Source organism: Triplophysa rosa, linkage group LG24 (assembly GCF_024868665.1).
Source record: "Triplophysa rosa linkage group LG24, Trosa_1v2, whole genome shotgun sequence".
Classification (NCBI taxonomy): domain Eukaryota; kingdom Metazoa; phylum Chordata; class Actinopteri; order Cypriniformes; family Nemacheilidae; genus Triplophysa; species Triplophysa rosa.
Genome location: NC_079913.1, coordinates 13663405 through 13687219, shown reverse-complemented (window position 1 = coordinate 13687219; position 23815 = coordinate 13663405). Strand labels below are relative to the sequence as shown.

The 23815-nt window shown below is 45.9% G+C and overlaps 1 protein-coding gene across 4 annotated transcripts in view; it reads right to left on the bottom strand.

Moving 5' to 3' along the window:
- Positions 1-23815, bottom strand: part of iqsec3a (IQ motif and Sec7 domain ArfGEF 3a) — a 207817-nt gene that overhangs the window by 45629 nt on the left and 138373 nt on the right. For all 4 annotated transcript variants that reach the window (XM_057323667.1, XM_057323666.1, XM_057323665.1 and 1 more), the window contains exons 6-9: positions 23613-23735; positions 16925-17091; positions 14178-14317; positions 5793-5918 (exon numbers count right to left, since the gene is read on the bottom strand). In XM_057323667.1, coding sequence (XP_057179650.1) covers positions 5793-5918; positions 14178-14317; positions 16925-17091; positions 23613-23735 — 556 coding nt within the window. The remainder of the gene's footprint in view (positions 1-5792; positions 5919-14177; positions 14318-16924; positions 17092-23612; positions 23736-23815) is intronic.

Here is a 23815-nt window from a genome sequence, read left to right as displayed (position 1 = left end):
GACTAAAGGTACGATCTTTTTCATCGTCCCCCCGGGGGGTGGTTCGATGGCTAGCAGTACGGATTCCTTGCCGGGGGAGGTCCCCCGGGGAGGAGATCGGCTCTGCTGTTTTTCCTGCCTGGCGACTGCGCAGCTCAACGCACTGTCTGACTGAGAGTGCTGAGGGCTGGTGTTTATACTCGACATTGCGCTTCGCCATGACGCAACGTCGAGTTTGCCGTTCACCGTCGTGCAGAGGGTGAGAGCGGCTGTGGTAACCCAGAGAGAGAGAGGAAACTCTCCTTTTTTGAGAGTAAGTGGGCGCTAGCCCCCCGGAGGGGGCCAGCAGATGGAGAGACGGGGCAGGATCCGTCCCTATCCGACTTCCCAGCGATGTGGCTGGGGTCGGGCCCAATGGTAGCCTCGATCCCCCTGAGGTCTTCCCATGAGGGCCGCTTCCCCGCGGCTGCTGATGGGGCGATGGTCTCCTCTTCGCTGTCTCCTCCAGGGGGGGCCGCCTGAGTGGGGGGCGCCAGCGCTGGAGGGCGTTGAAGAGGACCAGGGCTGCTGGGAAGCAGACAGTGCACGGGACTCGACGGCCGAGGCGGCCGAGTTGCGGCACGGAGGACTGCTTCTTACTGTCGAGAACCCTCCGGGGAGGCCGCGTGCGGGTCTCGCGCCCCCCCCGACGGGCGGGGGGTGAGCGGGGCCGCTGCGGCTCGACAGTAACACCAACCAGCCCCCCCTTGCGAGACGGGTACGTCGAGAAAGCGGACCTTCTCAGCGTTACTCATCTGCGCAAGGATTGGCCAGAGGAGTTTCTCATGGACCACAAGTGTGGACATCGTCCGACCCAGGGCCCGCGTGGTCACCTTGGTCGCCCGTAGAGCGAGGTCGGTGGCGGCGCGGAGTTCCTGCATAAGCGCTGGGTCGGTCTTACCCTCGTGGAGCTCTCTCAACGCCCTGGCCTGGCAGGAGCCATAGCGTGGAGAGAGGAGGCAGCTTGGTCCGCCGCAATGTAAGCTCTCGACACCAGAGATGCCGAGACACCACATGCTTTGGACGGGAGTCTAGGTCGAGCCCCCCCAGGTGGCCGCCACCTACGGGCACGAGTGCACCGCGGCGGCATACTCCACCTGGGGGACACCGACGTATCCTCCAGCTGTCTCAACCTCGAGGGAAGAGAGGGTGACAGAACTTTGTTTGACGTGAAACGTGCCGGGAAGGGGCGTTCCAGGTCTTACAAAGTTCCTCATGCACTTCCGGTAAACACGGCACTGGGGGCGGGCGCGGCTTGGAGCCGCGCTCAAACCCGAGGCGCCATGTAGCCAGCCGCGAGCGCCGGGAGAGGCAGTGCGGGCACTGCAACCCAACACTCACGGCGGCCCGGGAAAGCATGGCTGACATTTCGACGTCCGCTTCTTCCTGGGCTCGACCCCCCGAGGGAGGGAGCCCGAGGAATCGTCGGAGTCGGATGGCAGTACGTCACCCCCCGATGCTGCAAGAGACATCTCATCATCACGCATCGTGTCCGAATACGTGATTGAGGAATAAGACGGCGGACCGTCTCCTGGGGAACGGTCAGACGAGCGAGACGAGGTGTGAACGGTCCGTGAGCCCGTGGCTGGCGGATTATCGCTCACAGTAATCCTCATATCACCCTCGCTGCTTGCCGTAGCGGACGGCAGGGCCGTAGTCCTGCCGCCACGGAACGGGGAGCAAACGAGGTGGTGGCTGAGTCCCGTGGGAACACAGCCACCTGTGACGCAACGTCTGAATCGTCACCGCCCGCAGTGCGGGCAGGACGTATCCACAACGTCTGCCCCAGCGTACTGGAAGCAGGCATTGTGTCCGTCCCTCTCCTCGACGAGTGTCCCAAGGGCATCTCATCATCACGCATCGTGTCCGAATACGTGATTGAGGAATAAGACGGCGGACCGTCTCCTGGGGAACGGTCAGACGAGCGAGACGAGGTGTGAACGGTCCGTGAGCCCGTGGCTGGCGGATTATCGCTCACAGTAATCCTCATATCACCCTCGCTGCTTGCCGTAGCGGACGGCAGGGCCGTAGTCCTGCCGCCACGGAACGGGGAGCAAACGAGGTGGTGGCTGAGTCCCTGGGAACACAGCCACCTGTGACGCAACGTCTGAATCGTCACCGCCCGCAGTGCGGGCAGGACGTATCCACAACGTCTGCCCCAGCGTACTGGAAGCAGGCATTGTGTCCGTCCCCCTCCTCGATGAGTGTGTTGCACCCATGAGAACAGCGGGACAAGCCACGCTGGAGAAATTTGCTCTTTTAGAAAAGGAAATTTGCTCGAACACCTCCGGAACTGCCGAGACGCCCAGGGGAGAGTCACTGCAGGAAGGGACCGTCCGCTGTCCACGTCGTAGATTCCAGCAGAAAGAAAGATCATCCAGATCGTAGAGAAGCTCACCAGATGCGTAGGCTCTGAAGAACAAAAGGTGAATGAATGAGCATGCCGGCTTCCCTCTTATACCCGGACATCCGGGGAGGAGCCCTGCATGCAAATTTCATTCGCCAATTTTCATTGGCCTTTTCTAAATACTCAGAAGATGATAGGTTCTCAAGACAAACCCCATTCTGTCGGTTCGACACAACGTCGAGAGACCGACAGAAAGGGAACATACTTTTCGTTTCCTGTATAAACTTCCTAGCGTTCTATTTCACATGCAATGTGCCTAAAATGTGTCTTCAATCAAGCTTGACTTCTCCCAGATTCCCTTCTGATTGTGATGGGAAAAATGTGTTTTGTACTTTTATCGTTTGGTTTTATCGCAAGATTAACATGAGCTCTTGTAATTATGAGGAGGGTTTAATACATCTCTGTGATAGCCTTCCAGTCTAATGCCTGCATTAATTATAATAAACATTTAATCTTTGATTAATTTTGTGGGCTTTACTTTGTGGCTCTGACTAAATTACCAGAGCACCGAACTTCATTATTGACCTTATTATTCACTGTTGCCCTCCACGTGAATTGTATTCACATGGAGGGCAACAGCTTTACAGTGCAAAGAGCAGAAGAATTTCTGCAAGACAGAGAAACTGCAACAAAACCACTGTTTCAGATATAAAAAAAATGAGAGAAAGTAAAATGCTACACTGTAAGGGGGGAAATACTAGGGGGAACAAAAGGGGCAATCCGGAAAATTAAAGTCTATGGTGAACTGTGGGGACATTCAGTGTTTATGCAATGACAAAAGTATATAACATTGTTGTCAAGTCACTTATTTTATATATATTTGTGTATCCTGTTATGTTTCACTACTTACATTTTTATGCAAATGCTTAAATAGTATGCATAGCCTTTCAATGTGTATACGGCCAGTAAACACATACAAACTATAGCCCACAATAAAGATGTTAAAGATTTTCTTTTAACATTTTAATGTGGTTATAAATGTTCTGTTGGCAGGGATGGATTACTGACCAGGCCAATGGGGCCAGTGCCCAGGGGACCTTGACTTCCATAAAACTGAAACAGGAAGTTCTTCCTGACCAGCATTGTTTACGTTTTCCGAAGTGGTCTATACTATTTTGGCTGTCCTTCTGAAGTTTGCAATGAGTTTGTATTTTGTGCGGTCTTTGTACTTGAACTGAAGTCACTGTATACAAATGTAGGTCTCTCCTAACCTTCCCACACAAGCCCTAATTAACGTGGGTTGTTGTGATGGTCTCCTGTAGTTTGCGAGTGTATCCGTCTCTTCCTTTGCTTATTTGACTTCCTGTTAAACAACAGCGGTGTTGCCACCTCGTCTGCCATTAATAAGTGCAAATATATGCAGGCTATGCTAATGTTGTGTATACTTAAAGCTCAACGTTGGAGTATGCTTAGGAATGAACTATGGCCCCACTTTAGATGTCTTTTACTGTTTCCAGGCCAGCGTTTTTTTGCCAGCCAGCACCAGCACTTTTGATCATTTTCACAAAACTATGATATTTTCTTCTATATGAACATATAGTATAAATAAATAGCGTGCCCTACTGTATGACAATGAAACCATGGAAAGATAGAAAATTCATCTATTGTTTTAAATGACACAAAATTCTGTCAATGCTTTGTACTTACATAATAAGGCAGAGGTGTACATATGTGTTAAATTGTATTTACCGCATTTGTAATTACACTGTAATGTAATTCCACTCTTGCCCCAAACCTGCCTATATGCTATGTGCACAATAAGTCCAATGTATAAAATGTTTTTTCTCATATGTAAGTACATCATATTTAATATAAAGTGGGACCTGAATGGTATTCAGTAGTAGCATTATTATTTATATGTGGAGATTGCATTGTTTTCAACAACTGGTTTCCTGAAGCCATTATGCAAATCTATTAAAAGTGAAGACTAAGGCGATCTGACATACTAAGACTGTAGAGCATCACAACATCACTGTGTTCCAGACACCGGAGTCATGTTTTCACAAAATGTTATTTTTTACAATAAAAAAAAAAGAAGTCTTCCCTGCGTGTCTGCATATATTTTCAACTATAGGGCTTATTTGATGATTTTATTCCATCAATAGAAAATGTATACATCTAATTTAAATCACATTGAATTTACTGTGCTCGTTTTTCCGCTACAATTTATTATTATAGTTTTTCTCGATTGCTTAAACACATTTCTTGAAATTATGCCTCGTATTCTCAATACAGTAAACACAAATCCATAACATCTCACCCAATTCCCCAAACATCCTATTTTCAGGTCAAAATGAAGCTCTCTTCTCAAGACCATTCAAACTTGCTGAAAAACCAAACTTTTCCTGCAGATATGACACACAAGCCCTCAAAATCACCCACACTGCAACATAGTCTTAGACACTGGTGAGATCAATTCTAAACACTGTTACTAAAACCTCTTATTGGGATTCAAGAATAATTTGACAGCTTAGTGTTTATTAGAATATACAACATAAAAGAGTGCACATAGAGCAAAGTGCAAGAATGAGTTTTAGGAAAAAATAAAAATAAAACATTACACTACTGTAAAGTAGATGAAGATGATCTTACAAGACAAGAGAAGTTCAAAAACCAAAGAACAATATAAACTGGTCATGCAACACAATACGGTACACAACTGCACAAATAACATTTACATTCAGGCATTTAGCAGATGCTTTTAACCAAAGCGACTTACAGAGACGATAAAGGAAACAATACAGTGAAGCGATTTGTCAATAGGAGGCATTGTAAAAAATATGGCATCCTCTGCACCTTTGGCCCAATTTTGTAAAAGTATTCCGTATTTTCTGCAAAAATACAGAACAGGTAAAAAGGGTGTACACGTGCTACAGTTTACTGGATACAGAATAGAGAAATGTCTCTCATATAAAGTGTGTACTGTAATTATACTGTATGTTTACAGTAAGTAGTATAAAGCCCAGTAGATGATTCTAGGATGCACAATTACCTGTGCTCCTATTGATATTATCCTGATATCTGATTGGTGTGTCATCAGTTTTGCAACTGAATGTTTACTGATGGACAAATGTGTGCTATTTGAGTTTACATCTTGACACTTCAGTTCATTATATTGTGTGTTTGTGTTTTCTGAATGAGAACATGGTTAAACCTTTGTAAATTGAGGCTGTTTGTGTGTGGGGTTTGTACAAGTTGGTGTATTGTTCTGAGAATGTGTTTATAGTTATCAGAAAATGGTGAGTTGTTTCATGAATTGTGTGTTAGCAATCGAGAAAAACTGTAATACTCAACACTAATAAAGGACAGGAAATGATTAGAAAGTCTAAATAAAAGAAGATAGCATTAATCAAATTTGCTTAGTTACCACAAGTAGGTCGTTGAAGAGGAAGACCTCTCTCTGGTGAGCAGCTTGCTTCTGGGCTTTGTTGATGTCAGTCACCTCAAACAGCCGACTGCAGCACACCAGTCTCCTATGAGGTACTGAGAGAACCTAAGGATGGACAAATATGAGAAAAGACACTGTTACAATGACTCTAGTCTCTACAGACATGAACAAAACCTCAAATCCTGCAGAATATATGCGCTTTTTAAACTGACTTCCTATTTTTGCCTGGCTTATCATTAAATAGCTCAGAAGTCCATTTACATTAAATTAGATTCATAAGCCATATACAGAACAGAATATCACTAAGAATTGCACCAGTATCCTTGAAACCACCCAGAACACCTTAGAATTCATCTACATATCAATGCCCTGGCAACCAAATTATTCAGATAAATTTGGACGCTCATTAATCATAATATGGAAAACTGTTATGCAGTACTGTACCTCCTGCCTAACAGAGTGTGTTTGATACGTTCTAATATCCTAACAAGCACTAAAGTTCTAGACAAACTTAGAATCAGCGGCAAACTTGGGACTTGACCTGTAAAAACCTCAATAGCAGCGAAAACAGAAAAGTTCAGCTGGGTCCAACCGGGAAAGAAGAGAAAATGAGAGAAAGCAGCATTAAAACGAATAAGACGTCAGGATGTCAGCAATATCTGTATATTGTAACTTTTACAGTTGATCAACCTTATCTGAGGGGTACGTTTTTATGATAGGAAGTATTTGTATATCCAGAAGAAAATGGACCAAGGCTTGTATTTAAGGGTGTTACGATTCGATATACAATAAAAGGTTCACAATTACAAATGTAGCAAAATATTTTGGACAAATATAAAAAAGGAAATTCAAATAACAGACGTATTTGCAAAAAATTATGATTAGTAAGATTTTCTATATTGTTGAAATCAACAGCCTTCAAGGTTTAATTCAACCTTCTGCATGTAACTTAATAAAAATATACAGGTCCGTCACTGAAAAATAAAACAGAATTTTTAATTAAATTAAAAATATGGCAGAAAACACAAAATTCAACAAACAAAAAATGTATATTATATATGCTGATGCGGGTCGCATTTTGGCAGCTCAACCAAAAGAAGGAAACAGATATGATATCGTGAAACAATTTCCACAGCTCTAAGATACATTTCTTAAAGGGGTACTTCACCCAAAAACGATGATCAACATTTACTCAACTTCGAGTTATTCCAAATCTGTAAACTCAACTCAACTCAACTCAACTTTATTTATATAGCGCTTTTTACAATTTTCATTGTTACAAAGCAGCTGTACATAAGACATATTGACTATAAGCAAAACAATTAAAGTTGTTTCTGTAAAAACAAGAAAAAGGTGAAAACACAATACACATACAAAACACTCCACACACACAATATGTACACATACTAACACACATAGACACACACACACGGACGCGCACACGCACACACGTACACAGACAAGTATGCGCACACACACAGACACACGCACGCAAACACACACGCACGCACGCACGCACACACACACGCACACACACAAACCATAATATTCATGTATTCCTACCATAGTAGGAAAAAATACAATGGTAGTCAAAAGTGCCCCAGAACTGTTTGCTGTCCTACATTCTTCAAAATGTCTCTGTTTGTGTTCAACAGAACAAAAAAATTATAAAGTAATTTCCCTTTCTGTCGGTCTCTCGACGTTGTGTCGAACCGACAGAATGGGGTTTGTCTTGAGAATCTATCATCTTCTGAGTATGAAAATTGGCGAATGAAATTTGCATGCCGGACTCCTCCCCGAATGTCCGGGTATAAGAGGGAAGCCGGCGTGCTCATTCATTCACCCTTTGTTCTTCAGAGCCTACGCATCTGATGAGCTTCTCTACGATCTTTGATGATCATTTTTCTGCTGGAATCTACGACATGGACAGCGGACGGTCCCTTCCTGCAGTGACTCTCCCCTGGGCGTATCGGCAGTTTCATGGCAATCGACCTGAAGGATGCGTACTTCATGTCTCTATCCTCCCTCGACTTCGGCCGTTCCTACGGTTCGCGTTCGAGGGACGGGCATATCAGTACAGGGTCCTCCCCTTCGGTCTGTCCCTGTCTCCATGGGTCTTTACTAAGGTCGTGGAAGCCGCCTTCCCTGCCCTCAGGGAAGGAGGTGTGCGGGTACTAAACTATCTCGACGACTGGCTCATCTTGGCACTCTCGAGATCTGTTGTGTACACACAGGGACCTGGTGCTCCGGCACCTAGATCGGTTGGGGCTACAGGTCAACTGAGAAAAGAGCAAGCTCTCCTCGGTGTAGAGCATCCTTTTTCTCGGTATGGAACTCGACTCTGTCCCCATGAAGCAGCGCGACTGACTTCAGAGTGCGCCCAGTCAGTGTTGAACTGCCTGAAGCCTTCAGGCAGTCAGCGGTCCCCCTGAAACTTTTCAGAGGCTCCTGGGATACATGGCATCCTCGGTGGGGGTGGTCCCCCTCGGGTCGATGCACATGCGACCGCTCCAGAGTCAGGTTCCTTGGAGAGCGTGGCACACCGGCAGCAGGCGTATGGTCATCACGCTTTTCTGCCGACACACCCTAACCCCCTGGTCTCCCATGACCTTCTTGCGGACAGGGGTCCCCTTAGGGATGCCTCCCTGCAGGGTTGGGGTGCCGTGTGCAACGGGCACGCAGTGTCGGGGCAGTGGACGGGCCCCCGCCTGCGTTGGCATTTCAACTGCCTAGAGTTGTTGGTTGTGCTACTTGCATTGAGGAGGCTACTACCTCTCGTGCAGGGCAAGCACTAGCTGGTCCGGTCGGACAGCACAGCTGCTGTGGCGTATATCATTTGGTGGCATTCGCTCACGGCAGCTAACATGACTCGCCCGGCGCCTCCTCCTCTGGAGTCAGCAGGTGATCAGTTCCCTGCGAGCCACACACATCCCAGGCATCCCGAACCAGACAGCCGATGCACTTCCTCGTCAGTCGACGCCTCGCGGAGAGTGGTGACTCCATCCCCGCGCAGTCCGGCTCATTTGGGAGCAGTTCGGCCAGGCACAGGTGGTCCTGTTGCCTCCCCGGACTCCACCCATTGTCCGCTTTGGTACTCCCTGTCCGAGGCAACCCTTGGCACGGATGCCTTTCCGCACAGCTGGCCGCGGGACAAGCGGAAGTACGCCTTCCCCCCAGTGAGCCTCAATGCACAGGTCCTGTGCAAGGCCAGGGAAGAGGAGCATCAAGTGGTACTAGTTACGCCCCATTGGCCTAACCAGGACTTGGTTCTCGGAGTTAAGGCTCTGACAACAACTCCCCCCTGGCCGCTCCCACTGGCGAAGATCCTGCTTCCCCAGGGGAAGGGGCACAATACGGCATCCCAGGCAGAACCTGGTCTCCATGTCTGGATGGGACGAGGAGATCCTGAGTGACCCACCCCCGGTCTGGTTGGGACGTCACTCAGGCTAGGGCCTCGGCCACTGGGCGGCTATACGCCCATAGGTGGCGCCTCTTCTCGTCCTGATGCTCTTCTCGGCGAGAAGACCCACGGAGTTGCTCAATCGGGTACGAGCTGTCCCTTCCTCAAGAGAGACTGGGGAGTAACCTCTCCCCCTCCACACTGGGAGTGTATGTAGCCGCTACGGCTGCTCATCATGACCCAGTTGCTGGGTAGCCTCTGGGACAGCACAACCTGGTCATTAGGTTCCTAAGGGGCGCGAGAAGGTGACCACCTTATCCGCGCTCCGTACCCTCTTGCGACCTAGGTGGCGGGCCTCAAGAGCCCCCCCCCCTGAGCCTCTCGGAGTTGCCGCTCTTCCTCACTCTTGATAAAGACGGCTTTCCTGATGGCGCTCACCTCCAAGAGGGTAGGGGATCTGCAAGCACCCTCCTTGTCCACAGATTGCCAAGAACTCGGGCCCTGGATTCTCACGTTATCTTGAGACCCTGCCCCGGCTACATGCTCGAAGTTCCCACCACTCTCCCGAGAGACCAGGTGGTGAACCTGCAGGCGCTCCCCACCGGGGAGGAAGACCCAACCTATCCGTGTTGTGTCCAGTACGTGCACTGCGCCTCTACTTGGACCGCACGCAGTTTTTTGTCTGTTTCGGAGGTCAGCAGAAGGGAGGGCTGTCTCCAATCAGAGGCTGGCGCACTGGATCGTGGATGCCCTCGTTATGGCATACCGATCTCAATTCGCCCCTGCCCGTTGGGAGTGAGGCACACTCCTCATGGGCACTGGCTCAGGGTGCCTCTCTAGCAGACATCTGCAGAGCTGCGGGTTGAGCTACGCCCAACAACTCCGTGAGGTTCTAATACCTACACGCGGAACCGGTGTCAGCCCGTGTCCTGCAGGGCAGTGTGTAGGATCGGCAGCCGGTAGGGCGTACGCCTGCGAAAGCCCTTCCCCCTTCCTCTAGGGGGATCAGCAGCTATTACGCCTCCCCTCTTTCCCCCACTGGGTAAAGAACAGGCATTTTATCCATCACTAGCCACCCTTCCAGGGGACAGGCTGGGCAGAGCAGCCCTGCCCCCTTAGGCCGGGGAACAGTTGAGTTATCTCCCACATAGCTCTAACCGGACCTAGTGCTCCAGACGTGGTAACCCCCCCTCCGTGGGCTGTTCCGTCTGATGTATCCTCATGAATGGTTCCCACCTCGGCAATCCATGACCTCCCTAGGTGGACTCCCACCTTGCGGTTAACTCTAGTCCGCACATTTTCCCATGAGTTCTCCCCTGATGGTGAGACCATGTGGTGTCTCCACTAATTCCTCCCTACGGTAGGTAGTGGTCTCTGCAGCGTTTTTCCCCCGGGGGGGAATAATGCTTACCCAGTGGCCCTTACGGTGCCGGGCGGCTTCTCGCCGTTAGAGAACTAGGCCTCCGCCCGTGACGGCCGGTGGCAGGGGCTTCCCAACTTTTCGGTAAAGCTCTGGGTCCCCCTTCCTCTCCACTGGATGGTCATAATTTCACGTTAGCGCCTACGTCTGACTCGCCCAGGCCAGTCAACGTTGCTCCGCTAGAGATTGTGACGCGGCTTAGTGCTGTGGTGTCTTCCATAGCAACCCCATTCTGTCGGTTCGACACAACGTCGAGAGACCGACAGAAAGGGAACGTCTTGGTTACGGATGTAACCTCGGTTCCCTGATGGAGGGAATGAGACGTTGTGTCCCTCATGCCACAACACTGGCTGCTCACCCCAGCGGTCGGGGGAGGATGCTTAAGGCTCCTCAGACCAAAGGTAAATGAATGAGCACGCCGGCTTCCCTCTTATACCGGGACATCCGGGGAGGAGTCCGGCATGCAAATTTCATTCGCCAATTTTCATTGGCCTTTTCTAAATACTCAGAAGATGATAGGTTCTCAAGACAAACCCCATTCTGTCGGTTCGACACAACGTCTCATTCCCATTACATCCGTAACCAAGACGTTTTCCTACTATTGGAGTCAATGGGGGGCAAAATCTGTCTGGTTATAAGCATTCTTCCAAATATCTTTTTCTGTGTTCATCAGAACAAAGAAATTGATACAAATTTGGAACAACTCGAAGGTGAGTAAATGATGACAGACTTTTCATTTTTGGGTGAAGTATCCCTTTAATTCTTTTCTATCACAATATGCGTTACATCAATGTAACCTTACATGCTGACAATGCTAAATAAACAATTAAAAGCCTATTGAAGTTTAAAAATACAACGTAAAATGTTTATTTCACACCATTCTAATTGTGCTGGGGATAACGTGGAAATGAACGTGTAGGAAAACCAGTTTTATAATCAAATCAGTTTTATTTTCAATGTTTCGCAGCAGGCCTGAAGCTTCTAGAAAATATGTTATTGTAAAATAGAACATTACATTTCTTTACATAGCCTAAATGTATTAGTAATCATTCTGTTCTTTTCCCTCCGCTTCTCTGTGGAAAGAGTTAAGCAACTCTTTTAGTTTTTCTTTTCAGTGCAAGAAGAATATTTGTGGCTAATGGCTGTACAAAAAATAGCATTATTGTAAGGAGTCGTGCTTAAGGATAAATGCCAAGCGATTTCATCAAATCAAAGTACGTGATTTAATTTTCTAGAAAATACTGCATTGCAGCAAGAACATCTTCAATAGCAGAACCTTGAGTGAGAATAAGCATGACCAGACTTCCAGTCTGTTGCCTAGGCTTATCTTGGGGAACTTTAGTGCCCTGTTTAAAATCCTATAGTAGACTAGTACTGCAAATGGGCGGTTGCCTTCTGAAGCAGTATACTAACCATCACTGGACCCCATTTATGTGAAACACCACATACGCAGCAATTCTTCATTTTACAGTACACAAATAGTGCAGTAACAGAAACACATTTTTTATTTTGTATACATTTTGTATTTGTATGAGATAAAGTATGCAGATAGTATGACGACTGCAAGTGATAGTGATGCTGCAAGGTTAAGCACAATATCCCAAACCCAAATCTAGACAGGTGGAGCAGGGAGGTGGCCAGGTGATTGTTTTGTTTTGTGCCATCTTGCTAACATCTGTTATAAATATAGAATATCATTGGCTACGAATTACCTGAAAAATGTAAATCAGATGAAGTCACACTGATGTGCAAGGACTAACAGTCTTTCATGACTGAACACGGAATATCCAAGTATATAATCCTACCAAACACATTTTACATCCATTTCTTGTTTAAGGCATTGTCCTCTACTAGAGAACAAAATAAAAAAGACATTAAAAATGCATTTAATGACAGCACCAGGTGTTCTCATAACTCAGAGTAAAATGTGGAGCAAGAGAGAGAGAGAGCGGGAGAACAAGAGGATGATGTGATTTGAATGGTCTAAGATAATAAAAATCTAAACACGATGAATGATGTGCAATCAAATTTCCATAATAATTAAATTACAGATATTTATAGTGTATATTTCACTTAACACGTTACCACCCATAATTCCTCCCCATTTCATTCCCAGTTTACAATAACACACCTTTAAAAAAATATGAGGTGTCACTGACTAAATACAATATAAATTGATGTTTTTTGCAAACCGTGTGGCTAAATGTGGCAAATTCGTGACTATGTTCATAAGAAGTCTGCCTCAGAGGTTTTCCATAACACTATATATTTATAAGGGAAGTTTGTAAGGACACTAAGTGAACATAATTTGAAGCCATAAAAGCAGCCACATAAGCTTTTAATGTCATTATCATCGTCTCTTTCACCAGTCACATAACATTTGCCATTATACTATGTGTTTTAAATGCTAATGGACTGATTTATCAAGGAGATTGGTCTGTTATCATCCTATTTTATATTTATTTAGCTATTACACCATTTCTGTAATTTTAAAATGACAGGCAAATGTCCACACAAAGGGCGAGTAAGAACCATCATAATGCCCAAATGGGTAAAATACATGTTCATCGAAACTACATTGAGCTTTACTGATAATGTAAAGTGTTTTAAACACATCTGTGATTCTGTCTACTCAAGCTTAAATCCAATACATAATAAGAAACGAAGCTTATATAGCAGCTATAGTAAGAAGTTTGCAAACAATTTTAAAGCAAAGCCCTAACTCCTACTGTAGGTTTTATTATACCGAGGTTTTGAGTCCAATTTTAAGGGAACCGTTGAACACACACAAATAAGATTTGAAAACATTTATGATACTGCATGTTGTATTAGGAATGGTTGACAAAAAAAATCAGCCTGTCTAAAACAATGAAAGAAAAAATTCTGATCTTTACAAACCAATTCTGAATCATTGGTTTATGAATTGAATTTGAAGAACACTGCTATTAACTCTTTACTGAAAAATAGATCAGTGACTAATCTAAATTTCGATAGGACTTGAGACAACAAAGATTTCGAGCATTGTGCCGAACCATTCTAGGCCCGATCTGAAATGGTAACGGTTATGTTTCCATGTGAGGCTGGTTCAGCACAGCACGATTATAAACCGTTCTCGGCCTGGAATTTTTGCACAGTTGTCTGATAGAATGTGTGTAGTGATGTCGCCACTCAGGACTCGTCGGTTGCCTAAATAACAATTTCTCTCTTTAGCGAAAATAGCGCGTTATTAAAATAGGAAATAAAGTTAACTTAGCTGGTTAACAGCTGGAGATGGGGGGTACCGAGAGAAATGAAAAGTTTTTCAAGTCATACTGTAGCTCGGTCTCTTGTGTTACCAATTCAGCGAGTGACGCGTTTGTGTTTACATTTAAAAAGGTCCGTCCTCAACCCTGCGCCACAATTTTTGTACCGGCTAGCCAGGATCGGCACGATTAAGCAACGAGAGCAGTTCAGCGCGATGGTGGAAAAGAGCTCTTTGTGTTTTAATTTTTGCAAATTATTGGTTATGATTATTGGCCATGCTTGGTTAAAATGCTTGACTTACTGTTTTCATTCCCACAATGCTTTGCTCAACCTTGGTGACGTAAGTGACGTGGTCCTCATTCGAGCGTAGCTCCCTCTGTTGAATACGCTCATAGATTCCCACAACCATGTCCCGAGGTATATCTGCCCCATCATCAACGCCTGAATAAAACATACACATTTATACATATAGGCCTACATATGAAGAGTTTGGTTCCAAAATGAGATAACTCAGTTTTAATTTGATTTTTTTATGTTATCATGTTTTTATTGTGTTTTATTGTGTTAGTTAGCTGTATTTTTTTAGTTATTATGGCTTAAATCAAAAAAACCAATTGCAGTTTTATTGATATTAACTGGAATACACAATAGAAAAACTAGATTTTTGAACATTTAAAAAAATGGAGTCATCTCATTTTGGAACCAAACTCTTCATATATAGCCTAACAAGTGTCATCTGACACAGAAAGTGTGAAAGGTTAAAAATTCATATCATTAAATATTAATAGCATAAATATTTAACATGTCTGCATTCCTTGTGAATTACTTTAAAATGATCCCTCCACTGTGAAACACCCTTATACTCACAACAAATGCCAATTTGCATTTCCACAGCATGTCCCTATTGGCTTTTTAACAAAGAACTTTTTTTAGGTTACGAAAAATGTACAGTGTTACAAAAAAAAAACCTAGAGAGAACAGCTGATACAGTACAGTACAGTACATCAGCGACAGTATGAATATGTGTCGTAGAAGTGATAAAAAATGAAAGATTACGCTGTGAGATAAACAGAGCACTTATAAAAGAGGTCAGATTGACGTTACTGTGTTTTCGATAAATAGTGTGCTTCAGGGTGCCTTAGACTTTAAAGCTTAATTTGGTTTCGCCCACTCAATTACTGTAGCTGAGTGAAATGAAGTTACACATGTGCACAGTATATCAAAAACTTAACTGAATCCTAAAGGATGGAATAGATAGAAAACAGAGGAACGTTAAATTTTAGGTAAGTTTAGGCTTTGAATCTGTGACAATGAAATGCTCTTTCAGAGGTCATAATTCATTGTCATGTAAGAAAGACAAGACACACAATGGCATCATTGTTATGAACCCATTTAATCCCAAACTTTTCCCAGACATGAAAATATCCAAATGAGGTGTCATTAACCCTTTGAAATAATCAATAATTATTTTTTGAAGATTTTTGAGATTTGTTTGAGATGTTTTATGGTGGGATAAGGTGTATACTAAAATAACACACTTCTGCAGTCATCAACATTGTTATACTGTATATTTCAGCCCAGCTATTTTAAACTTTTTGATCACATTCTAGGTTTATTATTATGCATTAAAAAACACTTATACAACACTGATAGGACTATCGAGATCAAATAATACAAAATACAACCATCAATATATTTTAAAATTGTTACTTTATTCTAATTTATGACATACATAACAGGAAGTAAACTGCTGTGGTCATGTGACAATTTGCACTAACCATGTGACACTGCACATATTTAATTGAGACCCTCTATTTTTATATATATTTGTAGGAAATGCATTAAAATATTTGTCAGTATAAGACGTTTAGAGCTTTAGAAATGAAGACCTTCTTTACGGTCACCATTGTGACCCGTGGGATTAAATGGGTGAATCTTTTGAGTGAAAAAATAAATAAAACAATTAATTTAATAGCTATATACAGTATAAACATTTATATATAATTTAACTTACTGGTAAATATAAATACATATAAATATGTCCTTTATGTGTATGTTTATGTGTATGTGTTTATAAATACAAAATTAATATGCACAGTATAAAGACATATATTACGTAAACACAAACTTTTATTCTAGATACGACTGAACGTGATAAATCGTTTGACAACACCAAAACCAAAAATATACACCACACCTGAGGAAGAATTCATTTTAAATAATAGTTGACAACTTGCAAAAGCAAAAGTTCATGCAAAAGTGTCACGGTCCCACCGTCTTGTTTATGAAATTCTAGTCGTGTGGTGGGATCGGGACAGAGTTCTTGGGTTTTATGTGGGAAGACCATGAGATGTTTATGCCTCTCATGTGTTTTTCCAGTGTCTCGTCTCTGTTCCCGCCATCTCGTTTCCTCTTTATCCTTTCCCGAGTGTTTAATGTCCCACACCTGCCCCATGTAATTATCCCTTGTTTGTCTTGCCTATATATACCCTCATGTTTCTTTGTCCTGGGCTCGTGGATTGTACTGTGTGGATTATGTTTGTGCTCTCACCCATGTTCCTGGTCCTTGCCCTGTTCGTGTTTCGTGAGTTTTGTGTTTTATGATTTAAGACGTTTGGTTGTTTCCTTTAGTTTGGTTTATTTGTCTTGTTTTCATTTTGCCCCCTCGTGGGAAGTCTCTTGTTTTAGTTATTATTCTTAGTTTCGTTTTTTCCCCCATCGAGGGTGTTTTGTGTTGTGTGTTGAATAAAGTCTTTTTGTTAACCCCTTCACTGCCTGTCTGCGCTTGGGTTCTTCTCTCTTGCACGCCAGTCGTGACACAAAAGCATAAAAACGATGTGCCGACCACTTTTGGAAGTAAAGACAGCTGATCTCATGTGATCTGCCTCAAGGAAACCAAATAAGTAACAGCACAGCGTTTAAGCAACCTCCTGCAATTTAATCACTGTCAGTATGCAGTGGACCTCCTACTGTTTCTGGTTCTTTAAAACTTTCCCTTATAATTTTTCTTGTGTTAAGGCAACATTATTTTTCAGAGTTCTCTCTTACCCCTTAAATTGCGGATGAAGTCTTCCAGCATCATCTTGCGGTCTGGTTTGATGTTGGGACTGTACATGTCTGTGTTAAGCAGGATGATGGCGAACGCGAGGATGAAGATGGTATCAGGATTGTGGAATTGCTGAACCACGTCTGGGTTACACATACAGTAACGCTGACTAAGAACAAAAAGCAAAGAGAAAAAAACACAGGTTTTATTAACACACTTGCTTAGCTTTCACAGTCAACAATGAATCGTTTTCAACTGTGTGAATAACAATCTGCCTACTGTTTTCAAAGCTAAGCATTTTTTTTATTCCACACATGAATGTTCCTGCCACTCGACAATGTTACTCAATTCTGTGCCCTAAAAACACATTTCACTCTATGACAGCCGTTCCTTTGGAAGCAATCGTATTATATGTAATAAATGAGGCATAATTCTGTAATGACCGATTATTATTCCATGTAGGATATCTCCTTTTATTGATCTATTTTATTGACCTTTTACTCCTATAGGATTTAAATATAGGAGATAATAATAGGAGATATAATGATAGAAATAGAAAGTAAATGATGTACAAAATGAAATTACAAATGAAAGTCAACTGTTTACTCAGCTCCTTTGAATTTAAATGAATTTATCTTTCAGGTTGCAGTCATGACAGTAAAAGACCCATTTTGGATGAGTACTTTTGTACTCATGTTCGTAGCAAATTTAAAAATTCCCAGCTGAAATAAATAGAACCATGCCCAAAACACAATAGAACATCTAATGATTTTAATGGTTATAATGGGAATTGTATTGGTTTTAATAGAAACTATAATGTTGTCTATTGGTATGTAATGGATTCTGTTGTAAAATCCTATTGGAATAATGTGCAAAACCCACTACAAATAGCACTTTTGTAATGGTTGTAATGGAAAAAGCTATTGGTTCATAATGGTATTTTAATAGAAACCATTAGAATTTCTGTAATAATTTCTATTGGGTTTCTATAGTTTTTTCAGCATGGAACTTAGGTTTGTTTGAACTACTAAGCTTTAAAATCAGCAATAGCAGGAATAATGCTAACTTCAGTTAATCCACTAGAGACACCCTTCATTCAACCAAACTGATTTCAACATTTCAGTAAAATTGTTTTTCTTAAATGTTTTATTTCACATTCATGTATTTTTACCGTTTTAGATTTTGGAAAATTTAAAAGCAGAGGGACAGGCTGGCACAGGCTGGATTGTGTTATGCAACCAGTTATTTATAAACCAGCATCTCTCAGACAGATTCAGACATGTGCAACACACATATACATAAAAAGAGAGAGACCAGAATACTGATAACTGGCCTTTATATTCTAGTGCTGGAAACAAAAGCACATTTGCCCATTGCCTTACAAATGTTGATGGCTGCAACTGTGTTATCACTCATTCAATATAATAATGGCCAGCCTTGCATTTGAATGGGCAATATGAATTCTAGCAACAATGGAATATTAATATTAGGATATTGTGTCGGCTTTGGATGATATTTGAATGTGCATAGTCAAAGAGCCAATGCTCTCTATTTATTGTCCAGTGAAGGTTCACAAAACGTCTTGGTTACGGATGTAACCTCGATTCCCTGAAGGAGGGAACGAGACGTTGTGTCGAACCGACAGAATGGTGTTTGTCTTGAGAACCTATCATCTTCTGAGTATTTAGAAAAGGCCAATGAAAATTGGCGAATGAAATTTGCATGCCGGACTCCTCCCCGGATGTCCGGGTATAAGAGGGAAGCCGGCGTGCTCATTCATTCACCTTTGGTCTGAGGAGCCTAAAGCATCCTCCCCCGACCGCTGGGGTGGGCGGCCAGTGTTGTGGCATGAGGGACACAACGTCTCGTTCCCTCCATCAGGGAACCGAGGTTACATCCGTAACCAAGACGTTCCCTTTCTGTCGGTCTCTCGACATTGTGTCGAACCGACAGAATGGGGTTCCTATGTAAGACGCCACAGCACTGAGCCGCGTCACAATCTCTAGCGGAGCGACGTTGACTGGCCTGGGCGAGTCAGACGTAGGCGCTAACGTGAAATTATGACCATCCAGTGGAGAGGAAGGGGGACCCAGAGCTTTACCAAAAAGTTGGGAAGCCCCTGCCACCGGCCGTCACGGGCGGAGGCCTAGTTCTCTAAACAGCGAGAAGCCGCCCGGCACCGTAAGGGCCACTGGGTAAGCATTATTCCCCCCCGGGGGAAAAACGCTGCAGAGACCACTACCTACCGTAGGGAGGAATTAGTGGAGACACCACATGGTCTCACCATCAGGGGAGAACTCATGGGAAAATGTGCGGACTAGAGTTAACCGCAAGGTGGGAGTCCACCTAGGGAGGTCATGGGTTGCCGAGGTGGGAACCATTCATGAGGATACATCAGACGGAACAGCCCACGGAGGGGGGGTTACCACGTCTGGAGCACTAGGTCCGGTTAGAGCTATGTGGGAGATAACTCAACTGTTCCCTGGCCTAAGGGGGCAGGGCTGCTCTGCCCAGCCTGCCCCGAGGAAGGTGCTAGTGATGGATAAAATGCCTGTTCTTTACCCAGTGGGGGAAAGAGGGGAGGCGTAATAGCCGCTGATCCCCTTAGAGGAAGGGGGAAGGGCTTTCGCAGGCGTACGCCCTACCGGCTGCCGATCCTACACACTGCCCTGCAGGACACGGGCTGACACCGGTTCCGCGCGTAGGTATTAGAACCTCACGGAGTTGTTGGGCGTAGCTCAACCCGCAGCTCTGCAGATGTCTGCTAGAGAGGCGCCCTGAGCCAGTGCCCATGAGGAGTGTGCCTCACTCCCAACGGGCAGGGGCAAATTGAGATCGGTATGCCATAACGAGGGCATCCATGATCCAGTGCGCCAGCCTCTGTTTGGAGACAGCCCTCCCTTCTGCTGACCTTCGAAACAGACAAAGAGCTGCTCAGAGCTTCTGGGCTCTGCGTGTGGTCCAAGTAGAGGCGCAGTGCACGTACTGGACACAACACGGATAGGTTGGGTCTTCCTCCCCGGTGGGGAGCGCCTGCAGGTTCACCACTTGGTCTCTCGGGAGAGTGGTGGGAACTTTGAGCACGTAGCCGGGGCGGGGTCTCAAGATAACGTGAGAGTCCCGGGCCCGAGTTCTAGGCAATCTGTGGACACGGGGGGTGCTTGCAGATCGCGCTGTCGTGCTGTCCCAGGTCGTGCTGTCTCAGAAGCTACCCAGCAACTGGGTCATGATGAGCGGCCGTAGCGGCTACATACACTCCCAGTGTGGAGGGGGAGAGGTTACTCCCCAGTCTCTCTTGAGGAAGGGACAGCTCGTACTGCCGAACTGCTCCCAAATGAGCCGGACTGCGCGGGGATGGAGTCGCCACTCTCCGCGAGGCGTCGACTGATGAGAGAGCGCATCGGCTGTCTGGTTCAGGACGCCTAAGATGTGTGTGGCTCGCAGGGAACTGATCACCTGCTGACTCCAGAGGAGGAGGCACCGGGCGAGTCATGTTAGCTGCTGTGAGCGAATGCCACCAAATGATATATGCCACAGCAGCTGTGCTGTCCGACCGGACCAGCACGTGCTTGCCCTGCACGAGAGGTAGTAGCCTCCTCAATGCAAGTAGCACAACCAACAACTCTAGGCAGTTGAAATGCCAACGCAGGCGGGGGCCCGTCCACCGCCCCGACACTGCGTGCCCGTTGCACATGGCACCCCAACCCTGCAGGGAGGCATCCCTAAGGGGACATCCCTAAGGGGACCCCTGTCCGCAAGAAGGTCATGGGAGACCAGGGGGTTAGGGTGTGTCGGCAGAAAAGCGTGATGACCATATGCCTGCTGCCGGTGTGCCACGCTCTCCAAGGAACCTGACGCTGTAGCCAGTGGAGCGGTCGCATGTGCATCGACCCGAGGGGGACCACCCCCACCGAGGATGCCATGTATCCCAGGAGCCTCTGAAAAAGTTTCAGGGGGACCGCTGACTGCCTGAAAGCTTCAGGCAGTTCAACACTGACTGGGCGCACTCTGAAGTCAGTCGCGCTGTCATGGGGACAGAGTCGAGTTTCATACCGAGAAAGAGGATGCTCTGCACCGGGGAGAGCTTGTTCTTTTCTTAGTTGACCTGTAGACCCAACCGATCTAGGTGCCGGAGCACCAGGTCCCTGTGTGTACACAACAGATCTCGAGAGTGAGCCAAGATGAGCCAGTCGTCGAGATAGTTTAGTACCCGCACACCTCCTTCCCTGAGGGTAAGGAGGGCGGCTTCCACGACCTTAGTAAAGACTTATGGAGACAGGGACAGACCGAAGGGGAGGACCCTGTACTGATATGCCCGTCCTTCGAACGCGAACTGTAGGAATGGCCGATGTCGAGGGAGGACAGAGACATAAAGTATGCGTCCTTCAGGTCGATTGCCATGAACCAGTCCTGACACCTGACGGATGTCAGGATGCGCTTCTGCGTGATCATCCTGAAAGGCAGCTATTGTGTAGGTGCCTGTTCAGAACACACAGACCCAAGATAGGGCGCAGCCCACAGCCTTTCTTGGGGACAATGAAGTATTCGCCAGAAGGGTGGCGACCTCGGCCCGAAGTACGGGAGCATCCTAGCCTCTGACTGAGGTATAACGGATGCCCTGAAACTTGGCGGGCGTGAGGCGAACTGGATCGCGTAGCCGAGACGGATCGTCTTCCCTAGCCAGCCTGACAGTCTGGGAAGCCCAGGCTCCCAGAAATGAAACAGGGGGACTAAAGGTTCGATATTTTTCATCGTCCCCCCGGGGGGTGGTTCGATGGCTAGCAGTATGGATTCCTTGCCGGGGGACGTCCCCCAGTGAGGAGATCTGCTTTGCTGCTTTTCCTGCCTGGCGACTGCGCAGCTCAATGCACTGTCTGACTGAGAGTGCTGAGGGCTGGTGTTTATACTCGACATTGTGCTTTTACCCTCGTGCAGAGGGTGGGAGCGGCTGTGATAACCCAGAGAGAGAGAAAACTCTCTTTTTTGAGAGTAAGTGGGCGCTAGCCCCCCGGAGGGGGCCAGCAGATGGAGAGACGGGGCAGGATCCGTCCCTATTTGATTTCCCAGCGATGTGGCTGGGGTCGGGCCTAATGGTAGCCTCGATCCCCCTGAGGTCTTCCCATGAGGGCTGCTTCGCCGCGGCTGCTGATGGGGCGATGGTCTCCTCTTCGCTGTCTCCTCCAGGGGGGGGCCGCCTGAGTGGTGGGACGAGTTGCGAATGGTCCGTGAGCCAGTGGCTGGAGTATTATCGCTCACAGTAATCCTCATATCACCCTCGCTGCTTGCCGTAGCGGACGGCAGGGCCGTAGTCCTGCCGCCACGGAACTGGGAGCAAACGAGGTGGTGGCTGAGTCCCGTGGGAACACAGCCACCCGTGACGCAACGTCTGAATCGTCACCACCCGCAGTGCGGGCAGAACGTATCCACAACGTCTGCCCCAGTGTACTGGAAGCAGGCATCCTCCTCGATGAGTGTGTTGCACCCATGAGAACAGCGGGACATGCCACGCTGGAGAAATTTGCTCTTTTAGAAAGGAAATTTGCTCGAACACCTCCGGAACTTCCGAGACGCCCAGGGAAGAGTCACTGCAGGAAGGGACCGTCCGCTGTCCACGTCGTAGATTCCAGCAGAAAAATGATCACCAAAGATCGTAGAGAAGCTCATCAGATGCGTAGGCTCTGAAGAACAAAAGGTGAATGAATGNGAACACAGCCACCCGTGACGCAACGTCTGAATCGTCACCACCCGCAGTGCGGGCAGAACGTATCCACAACGTCTGCCCCAGTGTACTGGAAGCAGGCATCCTCCTCGATGAGTGTGTTGCACCCATGAGAACAGCGGGACATGCCACGCTGGAGAAATTTGCTCTTTTAGAAAGGAAATTTGCTCGAACACCTCCGGAACTTCCGAGACGCCCAGGGTAGAGTCACTGCAGGAAGGGACCGTCCGCTGTCCACGTCGTAGATTCCAGCAGAAAAATGATCACCAAAGATCGTAGAGAAGCTCATCAGATGCGTAGGCTCTGAAGAACAAAAGGTGAATGAATGAGCACGCCGGCTTCCCTCTTATACCCGGACATCCGGGGAGGATTCCGGCATGAAAATTTCATTCGCCAATTTTCATTGGCCTTTTCTAAATACTCAGAAGATGATAGGTTCTCAAGACAAACCCTAATCTGTCAGTTCGACACAACGTCGAGAGACCGACAGAAAGGGAATCAGATATTCAAGATTTTCTATTGTGTATATCTGTGACAGTTCAAATAGATTTTGTAGTCTATATGTAGTCTCTTAATTATTATGAGATTGTAAAAGCAACAAGTGTTATTGTAAATAAAAGAAAGAAAGACAAAATTGGACTAAAATAGTTTTAGATGGAGCATACTTCCAGACTCAAAAGTATGCATGTCTTGTCAACACCACTAAATATCTTTTCAACCTAAACAGACAGGAACCATTACATTAGTGCAAATATATTTTACTTCAATACAACACGGACATGTTTTCCCGTTGAATGTAATTTATGGAGAACATTCCATTTGCCTTTGCATCCTTTAATACTTCACGGATCCCAAAAGTTCACCCATAACCATAAGTAGCCCATCAGCCCCTGCTCTTATCTTCCTCTGGCACATGAAGGTGACTGACGCGTACGTGTGTGTAAGAGGGTGTACGGAGTCTGGGCTTTCACCTGAATGCTTCTATCAGCCTTTCCACTTTCTGTGCCTCACCCTGCACACGGATATGGGCCTGGAACTTCCTTAAAGCTTCATCCAATTCCATCCCTGAGAAGTCCATCTCATCCACCACACAGCTATCAAAGAAGAGCAAAAAATCTAATGAGAGTTGGATAGAGAGAGAGAGAGAGAGAGAGATGTTTTAAGAAAATCGACA